Source organism: Fulmarus glacialis, unplaced genomic scaffold, assembly GCF_000690835.1.
Source record: "Fulmarus glacialis isolate BGI_N327 unplaced genomic scaffold, ASM69083v1 scaffold38268, whole genome shotgun sequence".
Taxonomy (NCBI): Eukaryota; Metazoa; Chordata; class Aves; order Procellariiformes; family Procellariidae; genus Fulmarus; species Fulmarus glacialis.
In genome coordinates, this window is record NW_009227178.1 from 6,308 (window position 1) to 23,708 (window position 17,401).

Genomic DNA, 17,401 nt, shown 5'->3' on the forward strand with positions numbered 1-17,401 from the left:
GGCACGGGACCCCGCCAGGAGGGCAGGCGGGGGGACGGGGAGCGGACCTGCCTCCCACAGCTTTGCTTTCTGCTCCATCTCACCAGGGATCGATGCGCCGAAGGACCTCAGGGTGGGAAACATCACCCAGGAGTCCATGATCGTCTACTGGAGCCCTCCCATCGCTGCCTTTGACCACTATAGAATATCCTACCGTGCCGCCGAAGGTAATGGGTCAGACCGCTCTTGCTCGTGCCCTGAGCTGGCATCTGCCAACCCTCCCTTCATCTGCAGGCACGAGCAAGCCACCAGGTCATCCTCACCCCAGGCAGCATCCCAGTGCCCCGGGAAAAGCCACCGATAGCTGGGATGGACCAAGAGGCTGTAGGGATGAAGGATGGGGTGTGTGGGACAAGGACGGGCAAGGGCCACTGTAGCCAAGGGCCAGCTCAGCACAGAGAGGGGGCATCTGCCAACCCTCCCTTCATCTGCAGGCACGAGCAAGCCACCAGGTCATCCTCACCCCAGGCAGCATCCCAGTGCCCCGGGAAAAGCCACCGATAGCTGGGATGGACCAAGAGGCTGTAGGGATGAAGGATGGGGTGTGTGGGACAAGGACGGGCAAGGGCCACTGTAGCCAAGGGCCAGCTCAGCACAGAGAGGGACAGGGAGTGACCCCTTGCAGCATGCCCTCCACGGGGATGGTTAATTCAGGGCCCGATCCTGAAATCCCACCTCCTCTGCCTGCCTCCCCCGGCTCATCTCCCTACGTTTCACCTGTGATGCCGAAAAGGTCGAGCCAGCAGCGTGATGGGCATGCAGGTGCGCATGCCCAAAACCCACTTACCCCCAGTATCAGCCCTGGAGAGGGCTTGTGGCATTGCCCTCCCCTCCCAAGCATCTCCTGTACCCCAGGGACGGGGCCAGCCGTGATGTCAAAGCTCTTGGCTCTGTCCCCGCAGGGAGGACAGACAGCACCGCCATCGCCAGCGATGCCACCGAGTACGCCCTCCGCCGCCTGCAGCCCGCCACCAAGTACGAGATCGGGGTGAAGAGCATGCGGGGCCGGGAGGAGAGCGAGGTGGCCTCTATCACTGTGCACACAGGTGGGAAGGAGCTCCTGGTGAGCAGGTAGCCATCAAACGGTGCCAGCCCCTGCTTGCACTAGCAATCAGGCAGCTGAGAGAAAGCTGAACCTCATGCCAGCCTGATGCAAGCTCGAGGTGATGAGAAAGGCTCACGAGGACTTCTGAAGTATGTCTAAGCAAAGCTTTTCCCGTATTTGCATGGGTAACCATGGAGGGGAGTGATAAATCTGTGTACCAGGCACGGGGAAGCCAGAGACATGAAGTTGGGCAACCATGACAACCTTTCCTAAAGGGAGTACAGACTTCCAGAAATAATCCCTGGGGAAGCCCTGACACAAACAGCATCTGCTGCAAGAATAAAACCCTCTGCTATCCCCAGACTCCTCAAAACCTAAAAAACCCTCTAACATCCCAGGCTGTGCATCAGAAAAAACAGTGGAAGAGCAGCCCAGGTAGCAGAGTAGCACAAGCTATGACACCTCTGCTCTCCAGCTAGGGCAGCAATAACTCGTCTGCAGGCACATGTGCCTAGGCAGCAAAGCAGGACCACGAGCGATGGGTCAAAAGAAGCCCTTCCAGTTCATAGCCCAGTCTCTTAATGCCTCTGACTCTCTGAATCTGTCCCCCATGCAGCCATGGATGCCCCCTTGGGGGTCACAGCCACCAACGTCACCCCCACCGAGGCACTGCTGCAGTGGAATCCGCCGCTGTCAGATGTGGAGAGCTACATCCTCGTCCTCACCCGCCGCGCAGGTACACCGAAACCCGGCGCCCCTCTGCCGCGAGCTTTGCTGGGGCTCCATTTTAGCTCGCCTCCACTTCTCCCCCATCCCAGGTTCGGGGGGTCAGCAGCTGCCTTCCACGGAGGGAGTAGGGAAGGAGCTTCGGGAGGGCAGCAGCTGGCGGGTGGCAGGGCTGTACCCCAGAAGCCAGCTCCTCCCGTGCAGGTCCCACGGCAGTGCCTCTCACCAAGCCTCGGAGCATGGCAGTCCATACAGAAGGGGACTGGGATCCCCTCGCTTTACTAACTGGCCCACCAGCAGCAACCCAGGGGCAAGCAAGTACCCATCCCACAGAAACCCAATGTGCGGCAAACTCCATGAAACCCACTACTGAAGGGAAAGAAAGCGTCAGGCAAATATAGGGACCGTGGGAAAAATAAGACCATCCTTCAGACCAAACACCACCACTACAGCTCAGCCGCCACGCAATAGCTCACGGTGTTTCAGCAGTATAAGTGCTTTTGGTCATGAGGTCATATCCATAGTCACATTTTGGAGAACCGCCTTGAATATCTACCTGAAGTCATCTCTTTTGGCTTACAGTTGCAGGAGAAACAATTCTCGTGGATGGAGTCAACCAGGAGTACCAGCTGACCAACCTCCTGCCCAGTACCACCTACACAGTCTCCATGTACGCCACCAACGGGCCTCTCACCAGCCAGACCATCAGCACCAACTTTACGACTCGTACGTACAACCACCTCCCCCACTGCCATTAGCCATACATCCACCCCCGGAAAAGCAGCCAGCAAGGCTGAGCCAAAGCTCTTGTCACATACATCTGGGTGCAGAAGTAGCCATGTGCAAAAAGGACACCCAAAGACCAGTGTGGGGCACAACACAAGAACAGAATTTTAATCACAACAAGCATCAACCATCATTTTCGCTCTTTCAACATCCATCCACCCCTTTCTTCGGTTTCCCCTGGATGTGGTTTCCCGAGAAGACCCTTGACTGGGTCTTTTTCTTGCCCAAGACCATAATCCAGAAGAGCACTACAGCCCATTTTGCTTACAAGAAGCTTGACAGGCCCCATAGCACATGAATTTCAGAGTCGTTACCCTTCAGAAAGCATGAAGGTAGAGGAGGACTTTTAGAGGGCTTGCAGAGCTCTGTTCAAGGCTGAGGCTGGGTGATGAGGTCTGGAAACTGAGGGCGAAGATGGACTTTGGGCTGTAGCTCAGGGTTGCAAGGTTGAATTCCAGTGCGCTGAGTTGGGCAGTGGGGTTGGGGTGGTTGTGTGTGAGAACTTGCACTTCCCTGGGTCCCTCTCCACCCTTGCAGTTTTGGATCCTCCAACAAATCTGACCGCCAGCGAAGTCACTCGGCGGAGTGCCCTGCTCTCCTGGGTGCCTCCCGTGGGAGAGATCGAGAACTACATCATGACCTACAGATCCACTGATGGCAGCCGGAAGGTGAGTGAGTCCTCACAAAGAAAGAGGCTCATTAAGTCAAGGAATAACATGACCATGGAGAAAGGAGCAGGAGAAACCCAACAAAGCAAAAGGACAATGCTCACCAGCTCAGGGAGAGACTAGAAGGGCAGACGCTACTTTCTGCGTAAGTGATACTTTAGATGAACCATTGGAAAAAGCAGGAAAAGATCGCCTAGGGCAAAATCTTCATGCACACCTGCAGGTCTGGGCAAAGAGGGCATGCCTGGAAAGTTTGGAGGAACAGGAGAAATTCACAACTTGTGAAACACAAGCAAGCCGAGGCAGGAGAAAATTATGCCGCGAACAGAGATGCTAGAAATGCTATTTGCTCTTCTTGCAAAAAGGAAGATAGGTACAGACAGCTAATTAATCTCGCAATACAATATATTTGATTATTTAATGAGTGTGTCCATATCGGCCTGTCTGGAAGAGCTGCTACAAACGCTATCAGAAATACGTCACCGTAAATAGTCTCATTTCCTTTGCCGGTGTGACTGGCTCACAGCAGCCAAAGGATAATAGCTTTGCAGAAGGGGTTCGATATGATGCTATCTGGCACTGGCTGACGACCAGAAAAATTAACGTGACAGGAATTGACGGAGTCAGAACTGGCTGATAACCAGGTTTGGCGAGCTCTACTCCTTGCGATGCTTGGGCAATCTGTCACGTCCCACATTGAGGGCACACAGATCCCAACAGAGTCGGTAAATAGAGCAGACAGACCGCAAACATTTAAATCCTCTGTGTGCAAACCAGTTAGCTTTCTCCCACCTGAACCATCCCAAAAAGTTGAATTCGTTCGTTGACCTCACGTTGACTTAGTCCAGGGGTGTAAGCAGCCACGCAACACTCCTCGGCCAGGCATCAAGGGCTGCGGTAGTTTGTGGCTTCCCTTCCCTCCTCGCTTGCTCTTTAGGCTCCCCATCGCTTTTCTCATCTGTTGCTCTTGGTGTCTACCTCCTTCTGGGACCCATGTACAGGAGCTGATTGTGGATGCCGAGGACACGTGGATCCGCCTGGAGGGGCTTTCTGAGACCACAGAGTACACCGTGCGCCTGCAAGCTGCCCAAAACGCCATGCGGAGCGGCTTCATCTCCACCACCTTCACCACAGGTGAGGACTCGCACCACGTCCGCTCGGCCAGGCAAGGCTTAGCCCACATACCCTGTGGTAGACACGGACTGCTTTTGTGGGCTTTCCCTCCTCAGGCAGCATTTCACCACAATCCACAGGGAGGTACGTTCATTTCCACAACGCGCAGTGCTGCTCTGCTACAAAAAGTTAATGGCTGAAGGACCTATAATACAAACACAAGGTCCAGCCCAGGGCAAGGGGATTTGAGCTTCAGCCCAGAAACCATCTACCAGGCCCTTTGCCTTGCCCTTGCCCCTCCTCAAATGCATAAATAGAGGCAAAAACCCCACAAAAGTCATCAACAGGTTATCAACAGACATGCTCTTCTAGTGAGTGGGGAGAGACCCAGTTTGTCTCTTCCACGCTGTAGACACGGTCCAATTTCTCACAAATATCATAGAATCACAGAATCACAGAATGGTTTGGGTTGGAAGGGACCTTTAAAGGTCATCCAGTCCAACCGCCCTGCAATGAGCAGGCACATCTTCAACTAGACCAGGTTGCTCAGAGCCCTGTCCAACCTGACCTTGAATGTTTCCAGGATGGGGCACCATCCCTGGAAATATCAAGCAGGTGCATCTCCGCCACCACCAGTGGAGTCACAGGCAGCAGAGCCAGCATGCCCGCAGGACTGTGGTCCCACTGATTTTATCTAATTGCATTATTCCTCCCCCCTCTAATTCTAGAGAAGTCACGATCCACGAAGGCAACGGGAATGGTTTCCTTTCCAAATCAAACGCTGGGCATCCACAGCCACCATAACCCTCACAGATGGGGTGCTTACGCTTGCATGAAAATGTCACCATTGCCCCCACCCTTTGCCATTCACATTAGAAACTGTGCAAAGGATATAGTCCCTCACCCTCTTTGAAAAGCCTTGCTAGGCCAGGGCACCTAAGAGACAGAGTGCATTTTGTTCAGGGCTGAATCCAATTACGTTTCTCCTGAGCTTCAAAAGCACTAAGAATCATAGCATCATAGCATCATTAAGGTTGGAAAAGACCCCTAAGATCATCAAGTCCAACCTAAGAATCCTGAAGGCGATGTCCACCAGAATTCCTCCCATCTGCACTGCCAGTTTGATTAGGAGAGTTTTCTTTGAATCTGTTTTGGATACACTTCCCCATCCTGGTTACACGCAAAGGTCCCTTCACCCGCTTTTAAGAGACGATAGAAGCTCTTTACGTCAACAAAAAAAAAGACAAGACTCTTCTCTAATGCATCTACGGATCAGGCTTTCCTGTTATTCTCATCCCTTATGCGGGCACATAAAGCCAGTGCAATTCAGGCAGGTGATGGAAAAATGCATGTAACCTTTGAGGCTGTTTGGGAGTCAGGGACGAAACTGCGCAGGGCTGGCTTCTCAGCTGGGATAAAGCAGCAGAAACCCACTCACGTCAGGCAAGGAGAGCACCGTTTCCATTAAACACAAATGTCAGGCCTCGGCAGTGTTCGAGACACCATTGCCAGCTGATGCCGCATGCGAACACAGGTTTAATTTGCTTTTAAGATGAAGATAGGCATCAGCAAGAAACCAATTTCTCCCCACTTACCCTATATGTTGATGAGACGGAAGCACCCAGGAACAAACATCGAGGCGATGCAATCCATGGGCAGCATCCCTCAGCAAAGAATCGGGGTCTGGGGTTCAATTCACTCTGGCAGCGTATCGGGCCACTTTGCAGAGAAAAAGGACTTGTCTTTAAGGAGACAAAAAAAAAAGAAAAGAAAAAAAAAAAACAAACAGGCTTAATTTAAATTGTTTTGCTTCCTTCTGCTCACAGTACACATCCCGGGGTTCTTCCATTCTCTCTGACATATTAATAGCTCGGCCTCTTTGTTCCGTGTTTGCGTAAGGTTCTTGGGGAATTGTATACAGATGGAACAAAAGGAAGAAACAGATACAGTATTTATAATTTATAGCGGTTTGAAATGTCTTTCAAGGTCTCCTTGGCTCTTAAAGATATGAATATAAATTAAGAAACAAGTAATCTCCGCAGAGCTCAGGGGAGCCTGAAGTGGTTGCCTTTGAAGCAGTTTTCATTGCTGGATACTATAAAATGCAAACACTGTCTCACCAGACTTTGCGCTACAGACCACGGAGATGGGAAAAAATAGGGGATCTTCAACATTCAGCCAACGCAACGACCTCGGAGTCTTCAGGTCGCAAGGGTGGGTGAAATAACACCCAAGTTATTTCAGACCCTGTCTGAAATAACAGACAAGGGTCTGTACCCTGGTCCTACAGGTATCTCGCAGTTGCGATGGACACACACAGCACGTCCTTCACACCTTCTCAATGCTTAACTGAGACACCCTCAAAAGCCACATCCACGTTGCCTGCTCTGCCCTCATTTACCCCATCAACCATACACACCAACAGCAAAGAAAAAGAAGTATTTCCCCCTTCTGCGTTAAATGAGAAAAAATTGAACCCAGAGTTGACACCCCAATACTGCTGGGGTCTCGTAGGTAAGACCCTTTTAAACTCTGACCCCCAAATGAAACGTTTCTCCGTCAGAGGACACCTGGAGCACAGCCACGCTGCCCATCTCTAGCATCTGCAATGGCCTAATTCTTGCTCAGTTTGCAAGTGACAATCAGCCCGGCGTAAGTCCACCATCATTTCCAAGGGCATGGATCAGGAGAATCCCCCTGGAATCAGTAAAGTCATAAAACTTATTTGGAGCTGGCAATCCTGAGAGGAGAACAGGTTTTGGTATTTTCACAGCTGTCTAAATACGCTGGTGACAGCTTAAACCCCAGGGTTTCAGACACAGTGCAGAAAGACGGTCCAAGAAATTACATCCCTCATCATTCATAGTGATGTTACCATGCACCTTTCCAATATAGGACGTATGGGAGATTAATTAATACATGCACGCATTTTTTCCCATTAAATCCTCTGATGTTGTTGGCAGACGTAAAGTCCCACCGCCTCGCAGAATAACTCGGGACGCAGAAGCCAAGCTAGACCTTTCCTGGATCATAACCAGTGGGCCCCAAGGCATATGGAAAGGGTGTCGCTCTGCTTAAATTTTGCCTTTTTTTTTTTTTTTTTAAATTTCGCAGGTGGCCGTGTCTTTGCTAACCCTCAGGACTGCGCCCAGCACCTGATGAACGGAGACACGCTGAGCGGCGTCTACACCATCTCCATCAACGGGGACCTCAGCCAGCGAGTGCAGGTGTACTGCGACATGACCACCGACGGAGGCGGCTGGATTGTGAGTAGCCGCATGGTTGTCCTATCTGCTGTCCCCATCGCAAAGTAACCGAGCCCCATCCTACCAGCAAAGCCAAGCACCACGCTGCACGGGAACGACAGCAGGCTTAATATCGCACGCTTCATTTCCCACGCCATAGGGAATGGCCCACGCTCCAGCAATAATAGTTACACTTGGAGAAATGCCCTTTGATTTATTTGACATGTTTGCAGTGCTTCTGGAGAGCAAAATCCGAGAGTGAAGCAGATTTATTGTTCTAGAAATGAAATTAATGGCCGATAGCTTTCACGGGGAATGATTCACGCTGCCTGCAGTAGGAGAGTGTCAGGCATCACTCCAATTGAGTCCGCACAGGACCATTTAGAGGCAAACGCCTGTTTGGCTTTTGAATTGCACAAACACTGCTTGTCTTGACGTAGATGGACTGACAGCTTAAGTAATGCTCTGGTGCTTTGATTTTATTCGTGTCAAAAGCTTACTTACACGCGTTACACAAAACTCCGCTAGATGTATAGCTGAAACAAAAAAAAAAGGGCTTCCTCAAATGCTGATTTCTAGCACAGATGTTATTTTAGCCAGGAAATTTCCCTCCATCTCGCTCTGCCTCAGAGCATCCCCTTGGATATCACAGGAAGAGCCAGCTGAAAGCAGAATCACATGCTAGAAAACCAGAGGCACCATGTGTCGAGCAGAGCAGAAAGCTTGAGGCCGATTCCTTCCTATTATAACATTGATTTGCCTTGGACATCACCTAACATCTCTTCAGTTTCTCTATCTGCACATGAATTAATTGCATGGCTGCAATTAACACTAACCGGAGGGATATTGCCATTTTCTCCCCTGAAAGGCACGATGGAAAGACAAAGTATTGTCTTTATTTCACGTGCCCCAAAGCCCAGGGAGGCTGTCTGGCTTCTCCTTCACACCGATTTTCCTCCTGATCTTCCCCCACGGCAGGTCTTCCAGAGGCGGCAGAACGGGCTGACTGATTTCTTCCGGAAATGGGCAGATTACAGGATTGGCTTTGGAAACTTGGAAGATGAGTTTTGGCTGGGTAAGACCTTAACTGGTTGTCTTTCACCGATGCATCAAATCCAAGCTCCCGGTACACCGTGCTGCTCATCCGTGCCAGCTGTTGGCTCCTTGCCTTTCGCCCCACTCCTCTGCGCTCTCCCTTGGACAGTTTTCCTTCCGTTGTTCATTCCCTCCCCTGCACGTTAGAAAGTCACTCGTGGGCACACCACATCGGGAAGGCCAGCAGCTCCCTAATTTGCTCCTCCTAGGAGAGAAGGGGGCACGCTGGGGGGTTTCACAGACCAAAACCCATCACCCTCCTTTGGATGACTACAGGTTGCGTTGGTGGCATCTACGACTCATGGATCTCACCTGGCCTTGGCCAGCAAGCCAGTGCCCAAAGAAAGGAGGAAAGGGGTGAGCAGGAGGCCCAGCACAGCTCTGAAATGGAGCATGCTCCCCCAAAACCTGACCGCAAGCCAACGCCAGCCCTGCAGCGTAAACACGCTCTGGCTTGTACAGGAGCTTAACAGCTCAAAAGACGGGTGTGCAACACAAGAAGTACCAGGGCTCCACAGCTGATCATCCCCAGCTTCAGCGCATGGAGAAAGCTGAACCTGGGGCTTGAACCCACCTCTCATAGCTGCGGGGATGTGAAGCTTGGGTGGGGACAGAGAGCTCAGACCCCACCAGTGCCAGGAAAGACAAAGACTTAACCAGAAGCGCTGTTGTTCTCTGGTTCCTCTCCTCGCTCTCATTTCCCACAGACATTTTACTTGCCTAGAGCTTTTTTTGTTTGCTCACGGAGCATATCCAGGCACTGGGTCTCACCAGGTGTCTTGCTGCTTGTCTCGCCAGGCTTGGACAACATTCACAAGATCACGTCCCAGGGGCGCTACGAGTTGCGAATAGACATGAGGGACGGCCAGGAAGCGGCGTACGCCTACTATGACAAGTTCTCCATCGGCGACTCCCGGAGCCTGTACAAGCTGCGAATCGGGGACTACAATGGCACTTCAGGTACAATCTCAGTGCTAGCGAGTAGTAGGGAAATTCTGGGACCGTTGGGTCTGAAACTGTGAAGGAAATCCCAATATCAAAGCTTACCTGTCTGGAGCAGCAAAACGCAAACCCTTTCTGCCTTCCTTCAGTCCGTCGTGTAAACCAGGCTGATAAATCCCACTAAGGACAGAGGGGATTTTCCATTGGGGAGTAGATATTAAATATCAGAGGCATTGCTGTTCAAATAACCAGGTCAATCATCAGAGGTGTCATCTCATTTGGCAATCACTGCAGCTCACTATTGATGTCATGCTGGAGGGTGTATTTATCGCCCTCCCACAGCAATGGAAAAAGCTGGAATCCTCTGCATCATTTCCTCATGCAGAGGCCAAACACCGCCCCGTTTTGCAAGGACACTGTCACACCTCTCGCTCGGTTGATGCAGCAGCGCTAGGCTTTGCCCACCAGAAAACGGTGGGTGATGGAGGGAGGGGGTCTCTTCCCCGAGAAGCGGTAGAGGGGTACAGTTGCAGCCCTTCTAGCTGGGATAGGCGTGCCCAGTGACTGCAAACCTCCGTGACAAAAAGTCACCGCCATGTACTTAGCGAGGAACCCCACACCATATCTAAGACGCAGGAGTTTTTCTATACAGTATCTGGTAGTTGCCACTGGAAGAGAAGAGACAGGGAACTCGGTTGCGTGCAACACAGCCCTTGCTCTGACCTTAAGTCCCAGGGCACGAGGCACCCAACCTGTTGTCAAAAATGCCAGTAGAATCATAGAATCATAGAATCATTAAGGTTGGAAAAGACCTCTAAGATCATCGAGTCCAACTGTCAACCCAACACCACCATGCCCACTAAACCATGTCCCTAAGCGCCTCATCTACACGTCTTTTCAATACTTCCAGGGATGGTGACTCCACCACTTCCCTGGGCAGCCTGTTCCAAGGCCTGACCACTCTTTCAGTGAAGAAATTTTTCCTAATGTCCAGTAACAGTGCCGCAGACACGACTCCCTCCCCTTCCCCACGCAAGCTCTTCTTCTAGCCGTCCAACCAAGGAGCTTCTGCTCCACTTTGAGCAGAGAGAGCCAAGACTCGCCAAACGGTTCATTGCCAAGAGGTTTTCTAGCAAGCCTCTCGGTGGTTGGACTGCACACAGCTAGCGTGGGTCCACTTCGTATGTTCTTAGGGACCACCAAGGAGCATGTTAAGAATGTCTCCTGTAAGTACATCAGTCAATTGTAATAACGACCATATTTCGCTTTGGCTCTTCTTTCAGCCAAAAGCAGTTTTCTTGTCCCTTAGGAGGGGAGATGAGGTTGGCGGTTTTGGTAGAATAAGACAACACGCAACTTCCAAAAGGTTCTTCCCCTTATCCAAAGGGAGAAAAGAAGGCCAAGCATCTTGGTTCAAGAGGCGAATGCTTGGCCTCCTCTGGGAGAAAAAGTCCCCTTTGACTAACAGGAGGGAGGGAGGCTGAAAGCATCCTAAAGTTACGTAGCAGAGTCAGGCTTCAGGAAATCAGGGATGCCCAAATCTAGGATTTAGGTTTTTTCTGAAACACTGAAATTCAGATCCAAAACCATATAGCATTTTATCTGCCAAACCCAAGCAGCCTCTGAGATTTGCTGTTATCTGTACTGATTCCAAACTGACAGCAGAGGACCTCAGATGAACCAGTTGCGAGCAATTCCAGTTAACGTTATTCCCAGACCTTCAGAGGCTTGAGCTGTTGAACAACAGGCTACCGCATATACCAGAATATCCTAATTTCCTTGTGAAAAAGACCAGATGACTCGGGCTCCATCACCTCTAACGGCACCTCTTGCCACAGGGGACTCCCTCAGCTATCACCAGGGCCGCCCCTTCTCCACCAAGGACAGGGACAACGATGTCGCTGTGACCAACTGCGCCATGTCCTATAAAGGGGCCTGGTGGTATAAGAACTGTCACCGCACCAACCTCAACGGCAAGTACGGAGAGTCCCGCCACAGTCAGGTAAGGGCAGAGCTGGGCTGAAAGCGTTTCTTCTAGCAGCACGACCAAGCACGACAAGCTAGGGCCGGGGCTGCATGGTCGGTGTACCAGGGTCAGGAGCACCACTGGGGTGACAACACAAGCTGGAGCAAAGGGAACCACCTTTGAGCCATTTGGGGTGGTGCTTCGTGCCTCACGCTAGCTGCCATGGTCATTTTCCTTGTTAAGTTACATTTACAAAAATACATACATAAAATTTGATCGGGAGCCTTTGAGCAGTGGGAAAAACCCATCAAGCCAGAGCAGCAGCAGAGTTTCTTGCTCCTGCTGGAGCAAGTTCTTCTGGCTTATCTATGGCAGTCAAGCTTTTTTCTTTCCTCTCCCACCCTAGTTTTGTGTTAGGGTCTTTCTTTACCCTGTGCCTTTCTCTCCCTCCTGCCAGGGGATTAACTGGTACCATTGGAAAGGCCACGAGTTCTCCATCCCCTTCGTGGAAATGAAGATGCGACCTTACAACCACCGTAATGTCTCTGGGAGGAAGCGACGGTCCCTACAGCTCTGAGCCAGCTGAACCCTCTCCCACCTCCCACCACCTGACCTTTTCTGTCATTTGTTTGTATTTTATAATATGAAAAGGGAAAAAAACAAAAATTACTATTTGTCTGAGGTAGCAACCGGCCCCTCACGAGTGCTGGAGGGAACCACGGCACAAGCAAAGGCCGTGGGAAAGGGAAGACCTCATTGCTTTGCATCTGTCCCAGAGAAATACCAAACTCCCAGTCTCCCTACCCCAATACTCTGGCCCTTAACACGAGGAGAGAGAGAGATTTTTGATATTTTTTTAAAAGACTTAGAAATCCCCAGCAAACCCTGTCAGAAACATTTGTCACGGGACTTGTGGCAGAAACCTTCCCCAAGGTTGGTGCGGCCATTTCCACCCCAGTCATGGCCAGGGACACCCGTCCTCCCCCTGCCTCCCTGTCCCCTCCTGGCAGGGAGGTCCCATGCTTCATGCCATCCTGTAGACACCAACTCTTCCAGCAGGCAGAGGCCCATCTCTCCTTCTGGCCTAGTCATCCCTCCCCTACGCGCAGGCACCGTACGCACGGAGACAAAGCGAGGATGAGCAAACGCCAGGCTCACCCCAGCCCCAGTTTTCACGGATCACATCAGGAGGGCTTGACGAGTATCTGCGTATGTAGGCAAACTCTAGAGAGCCCACAGCTCATGTCTCGGCCCCCACCACAGCCAAAGTCATCCTCATGTACATGATGTGTAGAGGAACAAGAGCTGCTCCACCAGCCCCAACCCACATCATCCACTCCTCCAAGCTGAACTCATCCCACCCCAGGTGCACGACATCTGCCTGGGTTACGCTGAGCTTGATGGAGAAGAAAGGAGTCAAATTAGAGGACTTGGGAGAAAAATCACTACTTGCAGTCTTGAACTCTAGAGCCCATTTTCCCTGCTATTTCTATATGCCACCACGTTATCTCTCGCCGAAGTCATTGATCCCAAACCAAAGAGTCTCAGAGAAGGACCAGCAAGCAAAAGAGCTATCACGCAACAGCAGCCCTGCCTGAAGCCGGCAGCTGGCACAGCCCTGGTGCTCTTGTTCAGGGACTCCACGCACACGGGGAACGATGACGACACAGCTGAGGGAAGACAAACGCGAGCTGAGAAATGCCCATTCCCTTCCTTCTCCTACACCATCCCTCTTCGCCGCCATCGTAAGAGGGACACAAATCTCAGTGCCTTGGTATCACCATCTCTCTAACGGGAAATGAACTGTTTCCCCTCCTGGAAGGAAGGCTCAGGTCCATTCAGATTTCAGAGCACTTCAAGACCCTTGGAAGAATAGATGAGTTCACTCTTCCCATCCTTAACTTCTCCCATCTTAAGGTCGATGGACCCTTCAGATAGCTCTGGCTGCGCTCTGTTGTCATTGACACCACCTCCATGTAGCCCAAACGACCACCACACTGGGGTCACTCCTCTGCTGAGGGCCCTGATCAATGCTGGGCATTGTCACTGGCCTGGTCTCGGAGAAGGGACTCATCCCCACGTCCGAGGACAATGCAGCTCATTGCTGGGTTCGCAGCCAAGGGAGCATTACAAATGCTAAACACTGCTTTTTGATTTTGTCACACTGAAGCTGCTTTGTCTCAAGAAACATCTTCCAGATGGCAACATAAAGGCATCTTTGCAGTAGCTTATAATTCAGGCCAGTGTCTCTTTCAAGGTCATGCTCCTGGATTTTCTGACGTTACTCACCACGGCTGCAGAGCTGAAGAAGGGCATTAAGCGGGAAACGCAGCCTCCTTGACCATGCCACGTACTGGCACACAAAATCATAGCTAACCCCAAGGTCAAGATTAGATACAGGGTCCAGCCCTTCAAGTGGCCAGCTTACAAGCTGCAGTCCGACCTGGAGTAAGCGTGCTGTAGCTCAGCAACATCTCACATGTAAATGAGGCATCTCTTCTTACTTCCCATCAGCATCAAATCAGGCAACAAGTCAACTAGTTGAGGAACAGGTCAGTCAGAGAGGCTGCAGATGATGGGTTCTCTTGAGGAACATGGCCAGCGTCACGGGTGGCAGCACGTCACGCCTCCTGAGCAGCCTGCCCTGTTTTAGGTCCCAAAAGCCAACAAGAAGCAGCAGACAGAACTGATGAAAACTTAGGAAGCCTCCTAGTAGACCAACAGAGTAATATTTTTCCCCAACATCACCAAGAGTTTATAGGCAAGAAGTGTCCTAACAAAGGCACTGTAGTGCAGCTGTTATAATGAGGAGCAGAGAGTGACAGCGGGGGGCATTCATCATGTCTCGGATGGTGCTGTTTGCTTACCTTCCCGGGTGAAAGGAAGAGACGTCAGTGGAAACACGGGAGCTCATCATTCGCAATCAAGTGGAAGGCAAGAAACCTCTCTTTTCAAAAGTACAAGTCAAACAGAAAATCAAAACGTGCCAAGCTTTTCCAGGAGGTTCAAAAGAAGATCCTCAAAAAGGCCGATTATTCTCTAACTAGATTTACTGACGTGTATCTCTCCTTCCCTGCTCATGTCTGTCATCCCTTTTATAAGTCCTGTAACTGGGATGAGAGGACCTCGTTGACACAACTCCATCGTCAAGTCTGAAGGACAACCTTGGAGATAATATCTGGCCTTCGGCTGCCGTTATACACCAATGCTGGTCCTTGATCTCACACACGGTACCAGGGTGTTGCCTTTCCAGTATCCTGGTGAAACACAGTTGCTAAAATCTTTTAAAGGAAAGACATCTACACGTGGTGGTTTTCTTCTCCTGGTGATAACCTAACCCAAGCCTAGGCATACAATCAGCAACAATGACCCGGTCATTTGGGCCATTGTCCCTTGTTCACATTGTCCATATACAAAATACAATTTTCCAGAAATTTATTTTTCATCACTGCCTGATAAATTTTTTTGGGCAAAGCTCCTGCCAGCGATTTCAAGCAAATTTGTGCTTAATGTTGATGCTACAGAACGACCGGGTGATTAAATACAGCCTCTCTTTACCCTCCATCACTGGCTGGGCAAGCCTTTTTTCTGAATTCATTCTCCAACCAGAGCAAGTTTGGCCCTGTCCCCCATCAGCACAGCGTTGAGACTGAATGAAGTCTTGGCAACAGGCCTGAAATTCCCAGAAACCCAGCCTGGATCCTGCGCAATGCTCATCTCGAGAGACCTTGGCTCCAGCACGTGAACCATCTCTGGGCTTTGGGGCTCCTCTGCCATCCAGCTCATACGGCCCAGGCTTGCCCCAGACCCTGAATGAACCTGAAGGTGTTACCAAAACCACACTATCCACTGCGAGATGCCAAATCCCATAACATCAAGCAGGGAGAAGCACATCAGGTCCTTCACCCAGGAAAGCACCGTGGGTGCCCAGGACCTCTGTAGCCTTTCAAAGCCGCCTCTTATTTCTAACCTCAAAATCCTGGAAGGAAACACCAAGGGACTTTCTCTTGCCCAATTTTGATTTCCCTCTGTCTCCATTCCTGCCAGACCTCCAAGCCCACCTTCCCCCCGTGCACTACACTAAAACGTAACCAAAGGCAAAAAAAAAAGGCTTGAAAGAAAAAGCTGCTTTTAGAAAAGTGATCCTTAAGACAGCATTTATAAATTAATCATTTGGGGAAGGACAGAGGCCAGGCCCTCCCCAAAGGTAGCCGGGTTTTGGCAGAAGGATGCTGGAAGAGTGTCAGAGCCACACAAAGGTTGCATTTCTTCACCGTGGGCATCTCAAAGCGTAGTACCAGCCCAAACGCCCTCTTACCTCCTTCCCAAAGTGATGCTCACCCCAGGTGAAGCAGAGGTGAAGCATCGTGGTGTGGAGAGCACAGCTCACACCACCTTCGTCCCCAGCACTGCGGCAGGGGAGGGCTCGGGCAGTGGTGTCCCTGAGCCAGGGTGCCCTGTGCCCACAACGGGCTTAGAGTGACCTGCTGAAATACAGCGGGAGCCAAAATACCCGCCCGGTGCATCGCTTCCATGCCAGCTCGTGCCCTTCATCCAGACCCAGAGCTGCTCTCCTGGTATGTCCCCACCATCGCACCCTGGGGTGACCACGCACCCCATGCCCTGTGCCCCCCAGCAATGCCCACAACACCCACCCTTCCAGACACTGCCAGCAAAGAGCTTTCACCCCAAAAACCCCTTTAATTCATAGAATCATAGAATGACAGAATCATTGAATCATAGAATCATTAAGGTTGGAAAAGACCTCTAAGATCATCGAGTCCAACCGTCAACCCAACACCCCCATGCCCACTAAACCATGTCCCTAAGCGCCTCATCTACACGTCTTTTCAATACTTCCAGGGATGGTGACTCCACCACTTCCCTGGGCAGCCTGTTCCAAGGCCTAACCACTCTTTCAGTAAAGAAATTTTTCCTAATGTCCAGTCTAAACCTCCCTTGGCGCAACTTGAGGCCATTTCCTCTCATCCTCTCGCTCGTTACTTGGGAGAAGAGACCAACCCCCACCTCGCTACAGCCTCCTTTCAGGTAGTTGTAGAGCGCGATGAGGTCTCCCCTCAGCCTCCTCTTCTCCAGGCTAAACAGCCCCAGTTCCCTCAGCCGCTCCTCATCAGACTTGTGCTCCAGGCCCTTCACCAGCTTCGTTGCCCTTCTCTGGACACGCTCCAGCACCTCAATGTCCTTCTTGTAGTGAGGGGCCCAAAACTGAACACAGGATTCGAGGTGCGGCCTCACCAGGGCCTGGAGCACATGCTTACACCCACTAACGAAGGGCTCTGTCCCGGGGCCAAGCGAGAAGCCCATCCCTGTTTCTGCCAACCAAGCACCCCGGGATGGCCATCGAACCCAACCAAGCCCCTTGGGGACCACCGGTACCCTCTAGGGTCACCTTCCCCCTCCCTTAAACCTGATGGTGGTGGCAGCTCCTTGCCCCTTCCAGGGGAGAGGTTTGGGGTAAGGGGGAGGGAAAGGCTCTTTCCTGGGGAGATGCTGCCACCCAGACCCACCTCGGTACCCAGCCCGCAGCTCTCCAGGTGTCAGTGGTTTCTCAGAAGGATGGTGACGTGAAGACCTACACAAATAAACAAGCAGCCCCCTGTGTACAGGTGTTACCCTGGAATTGTGTTTATTACTTTAGAAAAATTAAGAACCGTAAATAAGAAGGAAGAGCAAAGGCAACAAAATCCCTTGGACAGGTTCTGATGAACTCAAACACAAACCAACACAACCAAATGAGGGGGAAGATAAAAGCAAA

General features: G+C 51.3%; 1 protein-coding gene across 1 annotated transcript in view; it reads left to right on the forward strand.

Moving 5' to 3' along the window:
• The window catches only part of TNR (tenascin R), a gene marked incomplete at its 5' end in the record, with an annotated part of 18,505 nt that extends 6,303 nt beyond the window's left edge, over positions 1 to 12,202 (forward strand). Inside the window, 11 exons of the mRNA XM_009583061.1 lie at positions 72 to 206; positions 942 to 1,085; positions 1,701 to 1,820; positions 2,393 to 2,536; positions 3,134 to 3,264; positions 4,266 to 4,398; positions 7,492 to 7,643; positions 8,601 to 8,697; positions 9,516 to 9,677; positions 11,498 to 11,661; positions 12,083 to 12,202. Of these exons, the coding sequence (XP_009581356.1) occupies positions 72 to 206; positions 942 to 1,085; positions 1,701 to 1,820; positions 2,393 to 2,536; positions 3,134 to 3,264; positions 4,266 to 4,398; positions 7,492 to 7,643; positions 8,601 to 8,697; positions 9,516 to 9,677; positions 11,498 to 11,661; positions 12,083 to 12,202 (1,502 nt within the window). The remainder of the gene's footprint in view (positions 1 to 71; positions 207 to 941; positions 1,086 to 1,700; positions 1,821 to 2,392; positions 2,537 to 3,133; positions 3,265 to 4,265; positions 4,399 to 7,491; positions 7,644 to 8,600; positions 8,698 to 9,515; positions 9,678 to 11,497; positions 11,662 to 12,082) is intronic.
• Between the last annotated feature and the right edge of the window lie 5,199 nt (positions 12,203 to 17,401).